The sequence below is a fragment of the Chenopodium album genome, chromosome 11 (genome assembly GCF_948465745.1).
Source record: "Chenopodium album chromosome 11, dcCheAlbu1.1, whole genome shotgun sequence".
In the NCBI taxonomy this organism is placed as follows: Eukaryota; Viridiplantae; Streptophyta; class Magnoliopsida; order Caryophyllales; family Amaranthaceae; genus Chenopodium; species Chenopodium album.
In genome coordinates this window covers 1,045,050-1,062,766 of record NC_137844.1, presented here as the reverse complement: position 1 = coordinate 1,062,766, position 17,717 = coordinate 1,045,050, and the positions used below count along the sequence as shown (strand labels likewise).

The window sequence follows — 17,717 nt, the reverse complement described above, 5'->3', positions numbered from 1 at the left end:
TGCGTTACCTTTTTCTAAATTACTTCATCTGTCTTTATATGTTAATCCTGTTTTGACTTCTTATGTAAAATGATCTTTAATCCATATATAAAGAACTTTTAAGAATTGAGCGAGTAAATGGTTATTTGATTTGATTTTTAAAAACGTATACTTGAAAATTTTTATAGGAGGAAATCGAAAATTAAAATCCAAAGTACGGAGTATGTATTTGTTTAGGCTAATGGTCAATGGAACATGCTTACCTTTAGCTCAATTGGGCTTTTAAAAGACCGCAAATTGTATATAAAAAAAAATGAAGTCATGATCTTTATCGAGCCCACCATCAAATAGTCAGTCTTTTTACAGAATAAGCAAAGAAAAAACCAAAGTGTTTCTGACTGTGCCTTGGAACATAATATTTTGGCACCCTGATTTTGGTAGCTTTTTACAAATTAATAACTAAATTAATGAAATATTATTTGTTGATTAGATGCTCTAAATATTGCTCTTTTGCACGTGGAACTTTTGATGGTTAAAAGTATTAATACTTTTGGCTAAATCATAAAAAAGGAACATATATGGGAAATAAAACAATTGCTAATGGACAAATGAGAAAATGTACATTCTTAAATGTATAATATATTCAAATACTACCTCAACATAATGATACGCATGCATAAAGAGGTTTTGATTATAAACATTCATAATATCAACTTAAATTATTGGCAAACTTAAGCATTTTGTGTATTATGCTGTATTACAAATAAGTAAAGCATCATAACATAATTAAATGTTACATCTGAAAAAGTTTGTAACACTAAAAAACTTGATCTTGCTGATATTGAAAATCCTTGTGAGATTACCTTCATGTATGATACTCTGTATTAAGCTTCTGTATTTAACATTCGAGGTGACAACGTACATGGAGTTTGTTAATCTAATAGGTTGTGCAATGAGAGAAAATAATGGTGTTCCCAATGATGTCGGGATGGCTCAGCAGGTTCCTGCTGCCTTACATGGCCATAATCCCTGGATAGGGAGGTGGTTCCTTCCATTATAGAAACAGAGTTCGCCGATAAATCCCTTGAAGAACCTCCCAAACATAACCAGTCCGGATAAACAATATATAGTTAGGGATATACTCCATACACTCTCAAGTTTCGGTTTCATTTTCCTTGGCATAACAATTCTTTTTCCAGATATCTGAGGGCTGTAATAACATTTTGAAGTTCAAACCTTGGGTGTCACTTATGCTCCCCTGTTAGACGCTTTGGGAAAGGTATAATAAAAAGTCATCTTGTTAAAGTTAGAAATCTAATAATTTCCAGCTCTTCTAAAACTGACATCAAAGATCAGACTACATCCTTAAAACAGTCACAGGCTCACAGCAACAGAATGAGAATAATATCTTTTGAAAAAGTTCTGATATTCAAGGGAGTGTTACATACTTACACTTCTTGGCAAGCCTAGTTAGCATAGCAGACACCTCTCAGTCTCTCTTTCGCTTACTGTTTCATTGTTATCATTATAGTTGCCACCCATGCTTGCTGCAGACTTTGCCTTGAGCTTGCGGTGCAACTTTTATATAGAATTCTAGCCTCCATAATGTGGATTCACTCTATATATAAAAAAACATTCCTAAAATGATCTGACAAGACGCTAGAGTGTGGGGCAGACAATACATCCAGAACAAACTAGATAAGAAAAAGACTACCTGAGTATCTATAGCGAGGTCCACCTCCTCAGCATTTGCTACAAAACCAGGATTGCTCAGGACAACAATCTCTAGTGCCCAACTTAGATCATCAGTCGATAGCCTTGTGGCTTGAGAGGGCTGTGCCAAGCTGCCTTTCCTCTTCGGCTGACATTTTCCAGAAATTTTGATGATTCAAATTCAGATTAAAAAATGTAGAGAGCAAATAGACTAATGTTCAACCAAAAAACTTCAGAAATGCAAACCACTTGCTCTGGTGAGAGCTTAATTTACAGTCAATTTCAGCTAGTAAGCAACAAGAAAGCAACCAAAAACATTAGACACAGAAAGAGATAATTCAATGGCTGTTCGAAGAGAGAGTTCAGGTTATATCCTGAATGAGAAGTTTTCTAACCATAAAATATCCGGGAGACATGTCATATTCATAACTTGAATCATTTTACATTTTGACATTAGAAACAGCATGGACATCCTCTGCAACACAGACACCTCTTTGAGAGATAATTATAGGGTCATTTGCTCTAAGTGTTGATTACATGGGTTAGGGGCAAAAAAAAATTCAGGCTTCTTACATGAAATATCTCTAGTTTGTTCAGTTTGAATGTATTTTGGGTATCAAATTAGAAGTAGTTTGCAGGTTGGTTTCAGAAGTATTTCTGTTACACTGTCATATTTTTTTAATTTTTTTTTAGTCTATTTATTTATTTAAAATCTTAAACTCAGTGACTTCATGCAGTATGTTTGACATGCAAGCTGATTGGATAATTGCTAAAGATATTCTAAAAATTCCAGACTTCCAATGAAACAGTCCAATCACTCCGAAAAAATGGAACAAACCTCATTGCTCATATCCCTAGCCATTTTGGCATAAGTTGACTCTTGAGCAGCTGCATGCTTAGCTGTACATCAGCTTCCTCTTCTTTTCGTCTATTATCCTGCAACAGCAACCTGCCTTTTTTAAAAAAAAAAATGCCATTTTTTTATAAAAAAAAAAAAAAAAAAAAAAACGAGTTAGAATGATAAAATACGAAAAACATATATAGCAAACAGCCAACTGTGCTCACAAAAAGAATGGTCTTATTGATCACTGGAATCTCACCTTTTTCTACAACTCAGGCAAAAACTGTAGCCACTTTTCTTCAAACTTTGCCAACAAGGTTCTTGCCGTGACATGTGATCATTCTTTTCATTTTTATATTTCATCGCATTCTTGAAAATCAACCTCGCATCTGCACAGATCTCCCATACATGTTTGTATCCACTATCATCCTTAGCTTCCATCTGTTTCTTTATTGTACAGAAATACAAAAGGATTTCAATAATCTGGTAGCAACAGAAAACTTGAAGTAGATAATACCAGCAGCCAAATAATGTAAAAGGCACACAAAAACAGATAACTAGGAGGGAAACAGTCCGTAAAGGGTTCACAGCAAATTGAAGAAATCATTTCAAGTACATCCATCAATAAATTAAACTTAATCTGACATTTTGTTCTCCCCAAGGTAGAACTTTGACAATCAATTTCTCCAGATGTACGTTAGAAAGAAGTGAGGGAAAATACGAAGACAAAGCAAACAATTAGTCTTACAACTTCTAACAAATTAACGACAAACAGTATCAAACTATAACCACAAAGATCAAAGAAAAAAGGTTTTAGGATGAACAAAGCAGCATTTACAGAATGCAATGAAAAGAGTTAAACAAGTGAAAGTAACAGAGAAAGGTTTTAAGATTACCTCACAGCAATCATTCAAAGTGGCCTTTAACATCTAAAGGCTCAATAAAAGGCCATGCTCACTAGTGTTAAGTGATCTAAAAAGCAATATTCAAAATATATGGTTCAAATCAACTAATGTGGCCTCTCACAGTATCATTCCACATGAAGAATTTCATCCTCTTATCATTACCGACTTCAGAAAAGTAGAAAAAGCACTAAAACTAGATATATTCCACGATTTTGGATCAATTACGGAAAATTTTCCCAAAAAAGAAGCGTTTGTGGGGAATGCCTCCTCGGATTATATAAAGGTGTTTAGAACAATAGGTCCACAACTTGATCAAATAAAGGCTCGAGATGGCATCGAGTCAATAAATGGAGGCGTATCTACAACTAGCTACTAAATTGATAAATACTAGATAAACAGTTCAAATAGGACTATAAGTAAGGAATGTCTCCTGAGATTATAATAGGGTGTTAAAAACCACATACATCCATAAGTAGGTCACATAAAGGACTGGAATGGCTTAAAGTCAATGACATGAGACATACCAATGAAGTGATAGTTAAAAGCCAAAGTATATGATTCAAATCATCCAAGTCACTTCTCGGGCCTCATTGGATCCTAAGAAAGCACCTTGTCCTCTAATATTTTCACCTTCTGAAAAAGTTGAATATTAACAAAAATAAAGGCTATAATCCATGATTTTGGATCAAATTCATAAGTTTTTTGAAAAAGTGAAGTGTATATGAGGAATGTCTCTAAGGGTTAAAAAAGAGTGTTCAGAACCACATATATCCACAAGTCGGTCATATAAAGGCTTGGGATAGCTTTGAGTCAATGTTAGTAGGCGTGCCAGCAAATGGCTAAATTGATAATTAAATGTCAAAGTAAACATTTCATATCACCAAAGTCACCTCACAGGGTCTTATTGGATCCATAAAAAGCACCTCCAACATTTTCAACTTAGAAAAATTGGAAGATTCACTAAAATTGAAGGCTATATGCTTTAAGATCAAATTCTTCAATTTTTTAAAAATATATTATGCATATGTAGGAAATGTCTCCAAGGCTTTAAAAGTGTGTTAACAACCACATACATCCACAAGTAGGTCACATAAAGGACTAGAATGGCTTAAAGTCAATGGCATGAGATGTATCTACAATTGACTAAATTGAGAGTTAAAAGCCAAAGTAAATGATTCAAATCATCCACATCGCATCTCGGGGGGATCCTGAGAAAGCACCTCATCCTCTAAAATTCCCGACTTCTAAAAAGTTGAAAATGAACTAAACTATAGACTATAATTCGATTTGGACCAATTTTGTTTTTGTTTTTGTTTTTTGATGTGCTTGAGGGAAATGATTCCCGGGCTTACAAAAGGGTGTTTTTAGAACCACATACGTTCACAAGTCCATCAGATAAAGGCTGATGATAACTTAGCTTTGAGTTGATGATAGGAGGTGTGCTAGCAAGCGGCTACTTATAGTTAAAAGTAAACAATTAAAATCACCAAAACCAGCTCTCGAATTCTCATTGAATCCATAGGAAGCACCTTGTCCTCTTTCTTTTTCAACTTTTAAAATTTGAAATTCCTCCACAGAAGGCTATAATCTACGATTAGGGATCAATTTCATAAAGATTTTCAAAATATGAAGTGTAAGTAGGGAATGTCTCATGAGGTTATAAAAGAGTGTTAGAAACCACAAACGTCCACAAGTAGGTCACATAAAAGTCTGGATTGAACTCAATTATGAAGCAACTCATTATCATTTCCAACTTCGAAAAATTGAAAAATCACAAAAATTGAAGGTACCACAATTTGGGATCAATTTCTGGATTTTTTTTCCGGATATTAAAGTGTGTGTGGAGAGTGTAACTCAGGGTTATTAAGGGTTAGCTGGAACTACAAAGTACAAATGTCTACAATTAAGTCACATAAAGGTTCAAATGGCTCGAATCAATGATAAAAAGAATGTGTGCAACCAGAAAAATTTGTATTTTAAAGTCAATGAAATTGTTCGAATCACACAAATGGCCTCTGGAAATCTCATTTGGTCCATAGGAAGCACTTCTTCCCCTATCACTTTCTATTTCAAATCACTTAAATTGAAGGCTAATCAGCTAATCCATGATTTGGGGTCATAAAAGGGAGTTTAGAGCCACATACGTCCACAAGTAGGTCACATAAAGGCTTGGTATAGCTTTGAGTCAATGAAAGGACGCGTGGCTAAATTCATAAATAAGAATTAAAGTAAACGATTCAAATCACCAAATTGGCCTCTTGGGGTAGGAAACACCTCATCCTCTGTCATTTCTAATTTGAAAAAGTTGAAAAGTCAATGAAACTAAAAGCAAATCCATGATTTGCTATCCATTTCGGAAATTTTCTCCAAAATTGAAGTATATGTTGGAGTGTCTCTTAGGGTTATAAAAGGTTTTTTGGAATCAGATACATCCTCAAGTCGGTCACATAAAGATTGGAGATGGCATTGATTTAATGACAATAAGTACATCTAAATTAATAGTGAAGAGTAAATGTGAACAATTTAAATCACCCTAGTAGCTTTTAGGGTCTCATTAGGTCCATAGGAAGCACCTTGTTTCTAGCTTCCCATTGAAGTTAGGAGTTCTACATAGGACACATACAGCTACCTCATATGAAGTAAACATTATAAGTTTGACTTTGTAAGATTGGGAGTTGGACTCAAAATCTTTCACTGATATACTAGCACCAATTTGTTACAACAATTTTTGAGGAATTTGGTCATGTTAGGCATATAGAATGTGCCAATTGGCATGCTAAAAATTACAAACTTAGAACAAGCAATCTCTACAAATATGGAGAAAATATGACTTGGAGCACAATTATTTTAATTGGAAAAAAAGTCCTTTTACAAAGACTATACCAAATTTAAACTTCATTAACAACGAATTAGTCATGTCACAGTCAGCTAGAGCTAGGAATGGCCAAAGGGTGTCATAAACATTTGTTCAGTGCCATTATGTAAATTCAAAGAAAGAAAATAAAATTTGGTGTTTTGCTCAAGCAACATACAATACCATACCATCAATTTAATATCTTTTACAAGGTTCTCATCTCATGTTGCTATACCTCGTGACTTGTAAAGATAAGGGTATACAAATTCATGTACTATATGGATATTGAGGTAAGGGGCTAAGGGCGTAAGGTATCTCCATAGGACATATATGTATTTCTTCATTAATGTGACTTTATCACTTATCTAATCTCTAAGAAAACATTGTGTTTGATGATACAAATGCAATACAATAGATATTCACATGGGACAATTTGTGTCAAACTACACACAAACATACTTCTACCTAGTTTATTTACCTTATGGCTTATACAACATAGATTTTCAATGTTACATAACAAGCAAACTCTGTCAACCAAGAGTAGAACTGCCAAGTCATATATGGATACATTATGCTTCATAATGAAATACAATCACATTGATCGTGGTTAAAGAGCTATTCATGCTACACCTCTTAACAATTCTTAGTATCCGTTCTAGACTTCTCATTTCAACCAATGTTATTGAAGGAATTTAAGAATTAGGCCTCTAAACTAGCAATTTACCACACAAATATCAGTACTAAATTGAGCCATCATTAGGGAAAAAAATCACCAAACTTCAAATTTCAGAAGCAAACTCACATTATTGACTTGCGACAACACTAAGTCGACGACACGATTCTTGTAACCTTCCATTCCACAATCAACCACTTTCAATTGTCAATCCTCATCCTCCATCTGAAATATCAATTGCACAAAATGTTTAGAACATGAGCAAAAATCTACAGTCTCAGCAACAAGAAGCGTACATGTATAGTTAAAAAAAAAAATGCCATTTTGAAAAAAACCCTAAATAAATTCAAATGAATTTCTAACATTTTGCAATCTTTCTACTTGTCTTACACATAACCAAAACTTCAAAAATCAAACACAAATCGCAATTTAAACCCCAAATCATAAATTAAATCTAACACAGGCGATGAATAATCACAAAAAATCCAAATTCAACAGAATCAGAACGCAAACAAATATGATCAGAATAATTAAAAAAAAAAATCAATGAATTAATTCAATAGAAATGCTAAATTGCATTCCTCAAAAAAAAAAATGCTAAATTGCATACCAAATTTCAAGGTAAATTTGAATAACTAGCTTCGAATTGAAAACAAGAACCTAGGAGAGAGAGTGAGCAGAAAGTATTTGGCGAATGTCGAGATTTCTTTGGCTGCTACTATGGCGGCAAAATGACTTTCATTCTCTTCCCTTTTTATGGAGTATAATTTCATTATTCTCACCGTAAATTTTTTTTTTTTTTTTTTTTTTTGTTTAACGAATTTTTTTTTTTATTTAACTACTTTCTCCGTTTGTTTTTAGTTGCTTCATGAGTGAGTCCTGGTTAATATGGCATATCAACATACAATGTTAATATGATGGCATTTTCGTAAATATGAGAGAGGTTTATATTATTTTAAGGAAAATTTGTCTAAAAAAATCTTTTAAAAGCATCATTTTGCAGAAAAAAACCTTTTAAAAGCTTTTTGGTTAAAAAAAACCACCACGTTCATTTTTTTTGCGAGAGGAAACCTATTTCCCTAATTACCCTCTAATTAACTTAATTAGACTCTAATTTCTTCTAATTAACCTCTAACCCACCAAATTATTAAATAATTAAATTTAATTAATATATATAAAAAAACCACCACCCCCTCCCCTCCTCCTCCCCTTCTTCCTCCTTCCTCCTTCTTCCTCCCATGGCATCAACCCCCCTCCCCCACCGAACCCGCTGTCCAAATCCCCCACCTTCAGCGACCTCCTCTACCACCAGACAACCCTCCCTTTTTCCCTAATCACCGCCCGACAACCACCTCCTTGATTTTGAAAACTCTAGAAAATTGATTTGGAGGTTTTTAATTTTGTGCATCTTGCTTGCAAGTGATGCTTATTTTGGGTTTGATTATGTATGTATGTGATGGTAGGGTGATTTAGAATCAAATTGCAATCAATTTGGACTTGATATGAGCATGTTTGAGTAAATAAGAGCCAAAAATTCAAAGGGGGTGGTGGTCGCCAACGGGAATTAGGGGAAAAGGGAGGGTCAACCGGCGATGGAGGTAGGTCGCCGGAGGTGCTGGGATTTGGGTGGCGGTTCGGTGGGTGAGGGGGTTGCTTCCAAGGGAGGGGGAAAGGGAGGAAGATGGGGAAGGGGTGGTTGGTTGGTGGTTGGGGTGGTGGTTTTTTTTAAGTAATCTAATTATTAAGTAATTGGGTGGGTTAGAGCTTAATTAGAAGAAATGGGAGAAAATTAGAGTCTAATTAAGTTAATTAGGGGATAATTAAGGAATTGGGTTTCCTCTCGCAAAAATAATGAGCGTGGTGGTTTTTTTTAAGTAAAAAGCTTTTAAAAGGTTTTTTTTTCGCAAAATGGTGCTTTTAAAAGGTTTTTTTTTGACAAATTTTCCTTATTTTAATGTTTTTATTTTTTGCAAGTGAGGTGTCACAATCACGTTTAGTCTGGAATTTGGGAATAAAAAACTCAGCTTGAAATTGTTCAACCATATTGTAGGGAATATTTCAAGCATCATGATAACCCCAAACTTGAACCCCACTGTGATCATACACTAAAGTACGGTGGCGTTCCAAAGGGAAAGACAAAGAGCAAAAAGAGTCGCCAACAAGTTTTAGGAACTTGTAAACCCAAAAGACAATCCAAAGGACCGTCAACTACTCCATAAGGTCTTGAACCAAATAGGGTCCGGGGATGAAGGTACGAATCCAATCTACAAAAGAAAGGACCCGCCCTATAAAATAGGCCTCTACTTTGTTCTGCTCGTATTCATGTGCGCTTTTCGAATAACATACAAACATTATATTAAACCTACCCTGCTTATCTATGTTGGTTGAATATTAATGCACAAATAATACTATTATTGGCGATCACTTGAGTTAAAATCACATTAGCCTAAACCAAATTAATAATTATCTTATTAAGCGTGATTTCAAGTACAAATTCCCTTTAAACCTGCATAAAAGGCGTGATCAAGCAATAACAATAAAAATACATCAAGCAACATAATAATAATTATAACGATGATAAAAACATGATAAGGCATAATAAAGCTCAATAATAATAGCAAGATCCTAGGCATGATATTAACAAGATTAATAACAAATCCTAGCATGTCACTAAACAATAAAGATCAAAGCTTTAAACCTAACATGGCACTAACATGATATTAGAAAGAGTAAAGGCATCCTAAACATGATACTAGAAAGCATAAATAACATCCTAACATGATACTAGAAAGCATAAAAAGCATCCTAACATGATACTAGGAATTAACAATAATAAGCATGCAATCTACATTGTGAAAGAAATAGGAAGTAAGCTAATCTACTTACTTTGAAGCCTCGTACCTCTTTCTAATAACAAAATACACAAGTTAGTAAACTTCAATGAAAATCAATAAAGAACAATTAAAGAATTAAAGAATAAAGTTTTGACTAGTTTTGGACCAAACCCTCAGAAATTATCAATCTTGCACGTCTAGGGCGAAGGCAACTTCGAAGTTGGCTAAGAGACTCTAAGTCTTGTGAATGCGGAATATTGTATTTGAAAAAAGGAGAAAAGAATTGATAAAGAGTTGATGAATATTTTTGTGAATAATGTTTGGTAGATGATCTTGTAGATGATTTTGAAAACAGAGATTCGGACGCTATTTATAATGAAAATAATCCGGAAAAACATAGAATTTGATAAGGAATAAAACTCCACGTTGTCGCCAGGAATTGACTCTATCGCGACGCGACAATGTCTGTCGCGCGGCGACAGGGTCTGTCGCGCGGCGACAGACTTGTCGTTTGGCGACAGCCTGTATTAGCGCGTTTTTCTTCACGCAGAATCCGATCTTTAATCAACTTGATCTACGGAATCCGTACAGAAGATAAAATACGTTTTTAAGATAACAAAACAATATTTTATTCCAAATAAAAATCTTTTAAAGATAATTAATTATTAAATCAAACAATATTAGAATTAAAAGGAACTTTCTAGAAAGTTCTAGAAAACTATAATTAATCCTAATAATTTTAGGAATAATAATTAATATTGGGCCCTCCTCTAGATCATTGGGCCGTATTAAAATAAATAACTGGGCCCAGTTTAGTATTTTGGCCATAACTTCCTCAATATTCATCGGAATCGGGCTTATAATATATCGATGGAAAGGTCTCTTCGAGCCCCATCCATCTACACCATTATTGGACCTTAATTATGGACCAAAATAAACTGAAATGGACGTTTTCAAATAAATAAAGTCGTTTTCAAAAATAGAGAGAAAAGAATTTAATTAAAACTAAACCGCATCACTTGGCTTTCGAATCACTTTCACCTAATTCGATAATAACACAACGTGAAAGGCATTCATCACCGGGTTTGGTTTTGGGGAGACACAAATGGGTGTCTACACATATCCACCGCCACCATATAAAACCCTAACAATAAAGGGTGAAACAAAGGGTATTGTTAACCCCAGCGGGTAGGGATTTGCCTCATCTTCGATATCTCCATTGTAGCTGACCATTGAAGGAGTGATAAACTGTTGTGGGGATGTTTAATTGTTTGCGAATGGAGGATGGGGGAAGTTGAAGTTGAAGTTGAGCAGATGAAGTTGGAAGGGGGAATTGATGTGGATCTCTCAAGACTCTCACAAGGCTCGCAAGCTATAATAACATTAGATCTTCGGATTTTAATAAGAATTAAAGAAATTACACGAAAATTAAATGGATAGTACTCTAATTCTCACAAGAATAGAGGGTCTCTTCCTAATCGCAACTAGAAGGTGATCACAAGTCGCAACAAGTGATTTTTTTTTATTAACAATCAAACGAGCAACGCTCAAAAAGGATTAATTCCCAAAATAAACTCTCTCATTCATAAACTATTATTGATATACACCCATATTTATAGGGTGACAAATCGTACAAAGATAAGATAGGAAACTAATAATTATATCCTAAAATAAGATAAAATATTAAGAATCCTAATCCTAATATATCTTCTAATCATATTTTAACCAACTACTAAATTTATCCTAACATAAATAAATTAAATAAATAAATATCCTAATGGCTAAAACTCTTAAAGCCTAAAAATAGGAAAAATACTTTCAAGTGAAAGGTAAAAACCCATAGGCAAAAATCCTAATAATTAATAATAACTAAAAGATAGTGTAGGCTTTTTTAAAATTCCATGAATTTTCAATAATACCCATATTGGTCTATTGCTCCCGCATCAGGAATTAAGAAGTTGGGTTATCTACCAAATTTTGTGTTGACGTTTATACCTTTACTCAAGTATACAAATTGACAATCCCGCCCCCATATAAACATTCCATATTAATATTTATTAACAAGGATTTTCTCGTTGCTTCCATAGAGTAACATTCAATTTCTTATGAAACAAAGAAAAAATAATACAATATGTATATGGGGTTGTAAGTGGGGTCGTTGATGAAAGAGATAGAGAGAGCAAGTGTGGTTGTAAGGTAATGGAACAACTTTAAAGGGACACTCTAAAGAGGAATACAACGATAACACAAATCCTTAGTGGGCTTATTGTCATTGTGTTCGACCTATTAGTTGATTTGACCAACTAATTGCATTAATGGGTTGTATAAAGAAATTTAACCTTACATAATTGTGTACAATTTCAATGAAGGCTCATGTTTCAAATTCTAGATGATCTTGATATTTTTATTTCAATTTGGCACAAAGTGTAAAACTGTAAATTGTACATGCCAATTATGAATAAATCTAAAATTTAGCTAGCATTGCCAAGTTGTTAATTACAATTCACAATATGAAACATTCTAGTTCAATTCGAGTGAGTAAAGGTACATGGATATCTTCATATCAACTTGTGAAAAATCAATAAATCACGTCTTAGTATACAACTGTACAATATTGGATCATAAAAAAGTTTGTCTACGAATAGATCGGAGTACTAGTAATAATTACAATTCAGTAAAAATAAGAACTTCTTGTTATGACTAATGCTTGACATTAACAAGCTCAACATCGAATATAAGAGTTCCTAATGTCGATCCTTCTCCATTGGCAAGACGTGTAGGGTTGAAGATTGTAGTGAATAATCGTTGTCTGTCGAAGAACTAGTCCAAAGAAAATCATCATCAATACACTAGCATATAAGTTATAATCACTTATACATCAAGAAAATATAGTGTATCGTGTATGACATACATTGGGTGGTAAAGGCTCCTGAGTTGTGTTCTGATATCCTTGAGATGGAGGAATTATTACTCTTCTAATGCCACCAACTTTCATTGATCTTACGGCTGATTCAATCCCTGAAATTACCTATGATATATGCATAATAAATAGTGACATAATATGCCAATTGATTTTTTTAGGGTTTGTTAAAAACCATCTTATAAAAACCAAATTTTGTTGAAAACCATCTTATAATTTTTTTTTTTTTTTGTCAAAACACACCTGTTTTAAAAATTTTTTTGTCAAAGCACACCTGTTTTAAATTTTTTTTTGTTAAGTCCCACCATTTCTTCATATTCCGACTAATTACTTACATTTCCGGCGTTGACTAATATGTGCACCTCACATGACCCACTTAACTCTACTTTTCTTTTATTTTTCCCCCCCTTTCCCTTCATTCATTCCCCTCTTCATCATACTTTGGTTTTTATAGCCTTTTATATAATTGCACGGAAATGTGAGTAACGAAGGGGGAATGAATGAAGGGAAAAGGGGGAAAAATAATAGAAAAGTGGGGTTAAGTAGGTTAAGTGAGGTGCACATGCTAATTAACACCGGAAATGTCAATCGATAGTTGAAATCCAAAATGTGGTGGGATTCAACAAAAAAAAAATTTAAAACAGGTGTGCTTTGACAAAAAAAAATTTATAAGATGGTTTTCAACAAAATTTGGTTTTTATAAGATGATTTTTAACAAATTTTCTATTTCTTTAACTTAGTTTATAACTTATTAACATTTTTTTCTTCTAATGTAGTGAAAATTGCATTAAAATGTAATGCAAAATTACATTGGTGGAGCCAAGAATGAAGATGAAAGGAATTGGTTCACCAGTTGGATCTTTGTGATCATATGTTGAATCAAAACGCCAACCTTGCTTTGCTGCTAATCTTCCATAATAATGTATTGCTACCTACTCATTTTTAATCCAATGCCAAATTTCATTAGTCAATTATTCACATGCTATAATATGGAATTAATAAAGAAAAAGTATACAAAGTATATATAATCACCAATAGGCCGGAAGCAACACTTCTACATACCATGTCATCTCAAAATAATAGGTTACTTTCCGACCTTAGCATTTTATAATGGTAAGATTTGTAACTATCCAAGTGTAACAATACTTGCATTATGTAGCAATAGAGAAAATATTAATAAATCAATATGTTCCGGAATATTTAAATATAGTTGGACAACAAAAAATTAAGGTAAGTTTGAAAATTATAAGGTGAAGATAATAGAGCCTTTGGTCGAACCTTGTCACCATCGACAGGGGTGGAACCGCTACCTACACGAAGGTCTAATGCCTTAACACCATCGGAATTAGGAAGCTCGTAGACTTTACCAATTGCATCACTTGAATTATTAGGAGTTGATGAAAAAGAAGCAGCGGAAAACGAGAATAAAGTAACAGGTATATAATTGATGTTATGATACAAGTAGATAGCAGCAATCTTCTACTACTACTACTAATTGGTTGTTCAACTAAAGGAGAATAAGAAGATGAAATAATGGAGATTTTTTTTGATTGATTTGATTGTTGAGATAATGCAGAGGAATGAATGGTAATATGGTGAGGTACATGGAAGGATATCATAGTCATGAAGCAGCTGATAAATCAAGTGTTTTATCTTGTTCTTCAAATGAAAGGACAGGAAGTCCTCTAATTAAAGGTTTAAGATACATAGATCTTTGTGTTGTGTGTACCACTAGATCATAAAGTGAGAAAATCTTGACCGTAGATTTCCTCTTATTATGCAAACTTCGTTGAGTTTGAATGCATGTATGTTACCGAGTACATGATAATTAACTGCGAGTTGGAAACAATAAAGAATTAATGTACCTCAGGATTGAATTAAAAAGGAAAAAACATCAAAAATATAAATTCTTCCTTCCTCCGTTCTATTAATATTGCAACAAGAATGAAATTACGCATCTCAAAATACATTTTATATACTAAATATCTATAATCATGCAAGAGTAAAAATTATAAAAAGTTGATATTCTGAAAGTATTTTATGAGACGAATCCAAAAAGATCTCACATGACTATATTATGCTTAATGTATAAATCATATTATATGGTCAAACAAGAGTGATGAATAGTGCAAAAAATCCATTATTACAATATTAATATAACAGAGGAAAAATAACCATAAAGTTTAATTAAAATAGCAAATCCGGTGTAACGTTGGAGTCATACACCAATTTGAGTGTACTATGTAATAAATTACACGTTATAATATTAATGTGCTTTGTACTACAACTAGCATAGTAGAAATAGTGTAAAATCATTCCTGCAAATAAAGATCTTTCACTAGATCCTCCAATAATGAAGCCCAAAAAAATTGAAGAACAAGAATTGAAGAGCAAAAGAAGGCACCCTACTCATTTCTATAAATTGATGCTTTCTCCTCCTCAACAGTCCATCAAGCTGGTAACCTTTTCTTTCTTGTTTTTTCAGTAAATTAATTCTAATTTAAGCCAATTGGTATAATTTATTCATATTTAAGTCTTGCTGTCTTCTAATTTTATTTCATAATTTCCATTATGTTCAATTCTTTGATTATATATTGTGAAGGGGTTGATTATATTTGTGAGATTGTACAACTGTTCAATGTTAATTTGCAGTTTTTACTTATAATTAATTAAATATGTTAATGCCTGTAATAATATTAAGATAACACAATTATACACTTGTAATTTTCTAAAAGTAAGATCAAATAACATATACTAGTGTATGTTAATTGCATTGGGTTGATTTGCTACCAATTAATGTGTTCCTTAAGTAGTTAAGTTGGTGATAATCTCAAAATCCATATTGAATTGAATTGGATTATACCATTGTTTTGCTTATTGATTTGTAACCAATGTTTTTCTCGAGTTGGTGACAATCTTATTATCTCATCAACTTCAATTCATAATTCATATATATACATGTACTAACAGAGGATTCCGAAGAAATTTGCAAGGACACGGCGCAATGAACTCTCTAGTCCTGTCATCCTTACGGTCCCAACAGGCGAAACCCGAAAAGTGGAGTTAGTCGAAGAGGACAATGATCTATGGTTTCGCAATGGTTGGGAGGATTTTGTGGAGTACTTCTCAATAGGCCTTTCTTACTTGATGTTGTTTGAATATCAAGGGAATTCTAATTTCAAAGTTAACATATTTGACTTAACTGGTTTTGAGATATCCTATCCATGTAATCAAGGAGTTGAGTATAGTGATGATAAGAAACACGAAAATATTAATAGCTCGAAAGCATCTGATGTAGAGGTAACAGGACTAAGTAGTGAAGACGATGAATGTGTTGATGATGAAGTGATTGATGATACTAGAGAATGCTTTCCATTTGGTAAGTGGATATGTTGAATACCATGTGTGTGTTTAGCTTAATTTATCGTTCTCTTAAGTCTTAAATCGAGTTTAGATTACTTGATTTAGTCGAATATGCAGGGTATCCTTTGTGGTTGAAGAGGTTTGAAGGGCTAATCAATGTTGTTACTGCTGCTGGAAATCCCTTGCCAAAAAATCCTTTCTTTGTTGCTGCTATAAAGTACTATGTTTTGGGTAAAGGAATGTTCTTGGTAAGTTTTATGCAAATTCAGGTTTATTATGCTTGTATAGTTGTATCATTCCATGTTAAGCTAAGCTATGTGGAGTGTACTTGGTAAGATTGTTTAAAACACGATTTCTTATTCATGCAGAATATTCCTAAGGCCTTCGGTCAAGGGCACCTCAGATGTGAGATATACCAAAAGAAATCCGTTAAACTTGAGGCATATGATGGAAGGCAATGGAATGTTGATTGTGTTAGAGACAGAACAAAGTACATTTTTAGTCGAGGGTGGATTAACTTTGCGCGACAGATTGGTTTAGAAGTTGGAGATGTCTGTGTTTTCGAGCTAACAGATGCAAAGAAGCATGTTCTGAGAGTTCGAGTTGTTAAGGAAAATATCTGCAGGGTTTCTGAAGATACATTTTGATGGCATAGTGCAAATTGTGTTACCCTTGCTCCAACTTCTGTAATATACGAAGTACTAATATTAATACTACGTAGGTAGAATGGACTTTTAGCTCCATTCCAAAAGGTCCAACCAAACGGACTCTAATATCATGTTATTATTGTGTGGTGTATGCTGTGTAGGTTTGTATGTTAATATTTTGACGCTTAAATGTTTTTTTTATTTTTGGCAAAAGCTAACAAGCGCCCTAAGATGTTAGATAAAATAACTAAAAGTGAAAATAATAGAGTAAAATTAATACGTGAGTTGTTATGCAATAATTGAGGATATTAGTTTCTCGTGTAATTGGATTTTCTAAGAAATTCTAAAAAGTGTTTGATTAACCATAGTGGAACTTTATTTCGTGGAAAGTGGATACTTCCTATAAATTTGTTAAGCAAACCCCACAAAAGATTTTCAATTGTTAAAAATTTAAACTTTCCATTTTATTTGTCAACCAAATAACACTTAATTTTTTTTGTTTTTTTTTAAGTAATTATGGTTTATGGTACTTACATAGTCTTACAGTCTTACATCCCATAGATTCCCATAGATTGATTCTCAATTTCTCATATATCTTGTACTCGTATGAGTTGTATCATTTGAATTTTGAAGGTCTATATACTTTACATTTTTATACGTTTTTTTTTTTTTTTTTTAAATCCTAATTTTAGTGAAGGGTATAAAATTGAAACTCCAATATTTAATGCCACATCGAGATTCGAGAGTTCCAAGATACAATTACTTTACTTCCTCCATTTAAAAAAATAAAAAATAAAAAAAAAATAAAAAAATTAGAGTTTAGTCAAAATAAACTCTGAGAGATTGCCAACTGTGAGGTCTAATGTCCTCAAAAAAAAAAAAAAAAAAAAAAAAAAAAACTGTGAGGTCTAATCAAAATTCATACGGTCAATTCATCACAATAATAAATGTTGGTTGAAATTAACAAAAGCGCGCTAAATTTACAGTG

General features: G+C 33.1%; 2 protein-coding genes and 1 pseudogene across 5 annotated transcripts; 1 reads left to right on the top strand and 2 right to left on the bottom strand.

Annotated features, from left to right (window-relative positions):
* Positions 1 to 708: 708 nt before the first annotated feature.
* LOC145568139 (transcription factor GTE1-like) lies at positions 709 to 7,705 on the bottom strand. Of its 3 annotated transcripts, none has more exons than XR_014095776.1 (5): positions 7,576 to 7,705; positions 7,095 to 7,190; positions 2,793 to 2,980; positions 2,531 to 2,645; positions 709 to 1,840 (listed from the first exon to the last, which is right to left on the bottom strand). XR_014095776.1 is itself a non-coding variant. In XM_081627571.1 (4 exons), the coding sequence occupies exons 2-4, from the start codon at positions 2,552 to 2,554 to the stop codon at positions 1,505 to 1,507; spliced, it is 264 nt and encodes an 87-aa protein (XP_081483697.1). In that variant the 5' UTR covers positions 2,555 to 2,645; positions 2,793 to 3,076; the 3' UTR covers positions 709 to 1,504. The 3 variants fall into 3 exon arrangements, 1 of the variants encoding a protein (XP_081483697.1); XR_014095777.1 differs by having other exon boundaries at positions 2,793 to 2,974; XM_081627571.1 differs by lacking the exons at positions 7,095 to 7,190; positions 7,576 to 7,705 and having other exon boundaries at positions 709 to 1,597; positions 1,694 to 1,840; positions 2,793 to 3,076.
* A 4,605-nt stretch (positions 7,706 to 12,310) lies between these two features.
* Positions 12,311 to 14,431, bottom strand: LOC145568138 (peptidyl-prolyl cis-trans isomerase FKBP17-1, chloroplastic-like; annotated as a pseudogene). Its single transcript, XR_014095775.1, has 4 exons — positions 13,998 to 14,431; positions 13,529 to 13,651; positions 12,711 to 12,827; positions 12,311 to 12,619 (listed from the first exon to the last, which is right to left on the bottom strand). The product of XR_014095775.1 is annotated as a peptidyl-prolyl cis-trans isomerase FKBP17-1, chloroplastic-like (transcript).
* A 557-nt stretch (positions 14,432 to 14,988) lies between these two features.
* LOC145567095 (B3 domain-containing transcription factor VRN1-like) lies at positions 14,989 to 16,942 on the top strand. The gene is made up of 4 exons (XM_081626321.1): positions 14,989 to 15,177; positions 15,690 to 16,098; positions 16,200 to 16,330; positions 16,451 to 16,942. The coding sequence occupies exons 1-4, from the start codon at positions 15,073 to 15,075 to the stop codon at positions 16,727 to 16,729; spliced, it is 924 nt and encodes a 307-aa protein (XP_081482447.1). The 5' UTR covers positions 14,989 to 15,072; the 3' UTR covers positions 16,730 to 16,942.
* The last annotated feature ends 775 nt before the right edge of the window (positions 16,943 to 17,717 follow it).

What these genes read in the sequence shown, in the direction of transcription:
- LOC145568139 (XM_081627571.1), bottom strand. Translation starts at nt 2,554, where the DNA reads ATGGCTAGGGATATGAGCAATGAG. An exon ending in CTAGGGATATGAGCAATGAG is followed by an intron (nt 1,841 to 2,530) that starts GTTTGTTCCATT and finishes GGAAAATGTCAG; the next exon opens with CCGAAGAGGAAAGGCAGCTT. An exon ending in ACCTCGCTATAGATACTCAG is followed by an intron (nt 1,598 to 1,693) that starts GTAGTCTTTTTC and finishes TTTTATATATAG; the next exon opens with AGTGAATCCACATTATGGAG.
- LOC145567095 (XM_081626321.1), top strand. Translation starts at nt 15,073, where the DNA reads ATGAAGCCCAAAAAAATTGAAGAACAAGAATTGAAGAGCAAAAGAAGG. An exon ending in TAGAGAATGCTTTCCATTTG is followed by an intron (nt 16,099 to 16,199) that starts GTAAGTGGATAT and finishes TCGAATATGCAG; the next exon opens with GGTATCCTTTGTGGTTGAAG. An exon ending in TGGGTAAAGGAATGTTCTTG is followed by an intron (nt 16,331 to 16,450) that starts GTAAGTTTTATG and finishes TTATTCATGCAG; the next exon opens with AATATTCCTAAGGCCTTCGG.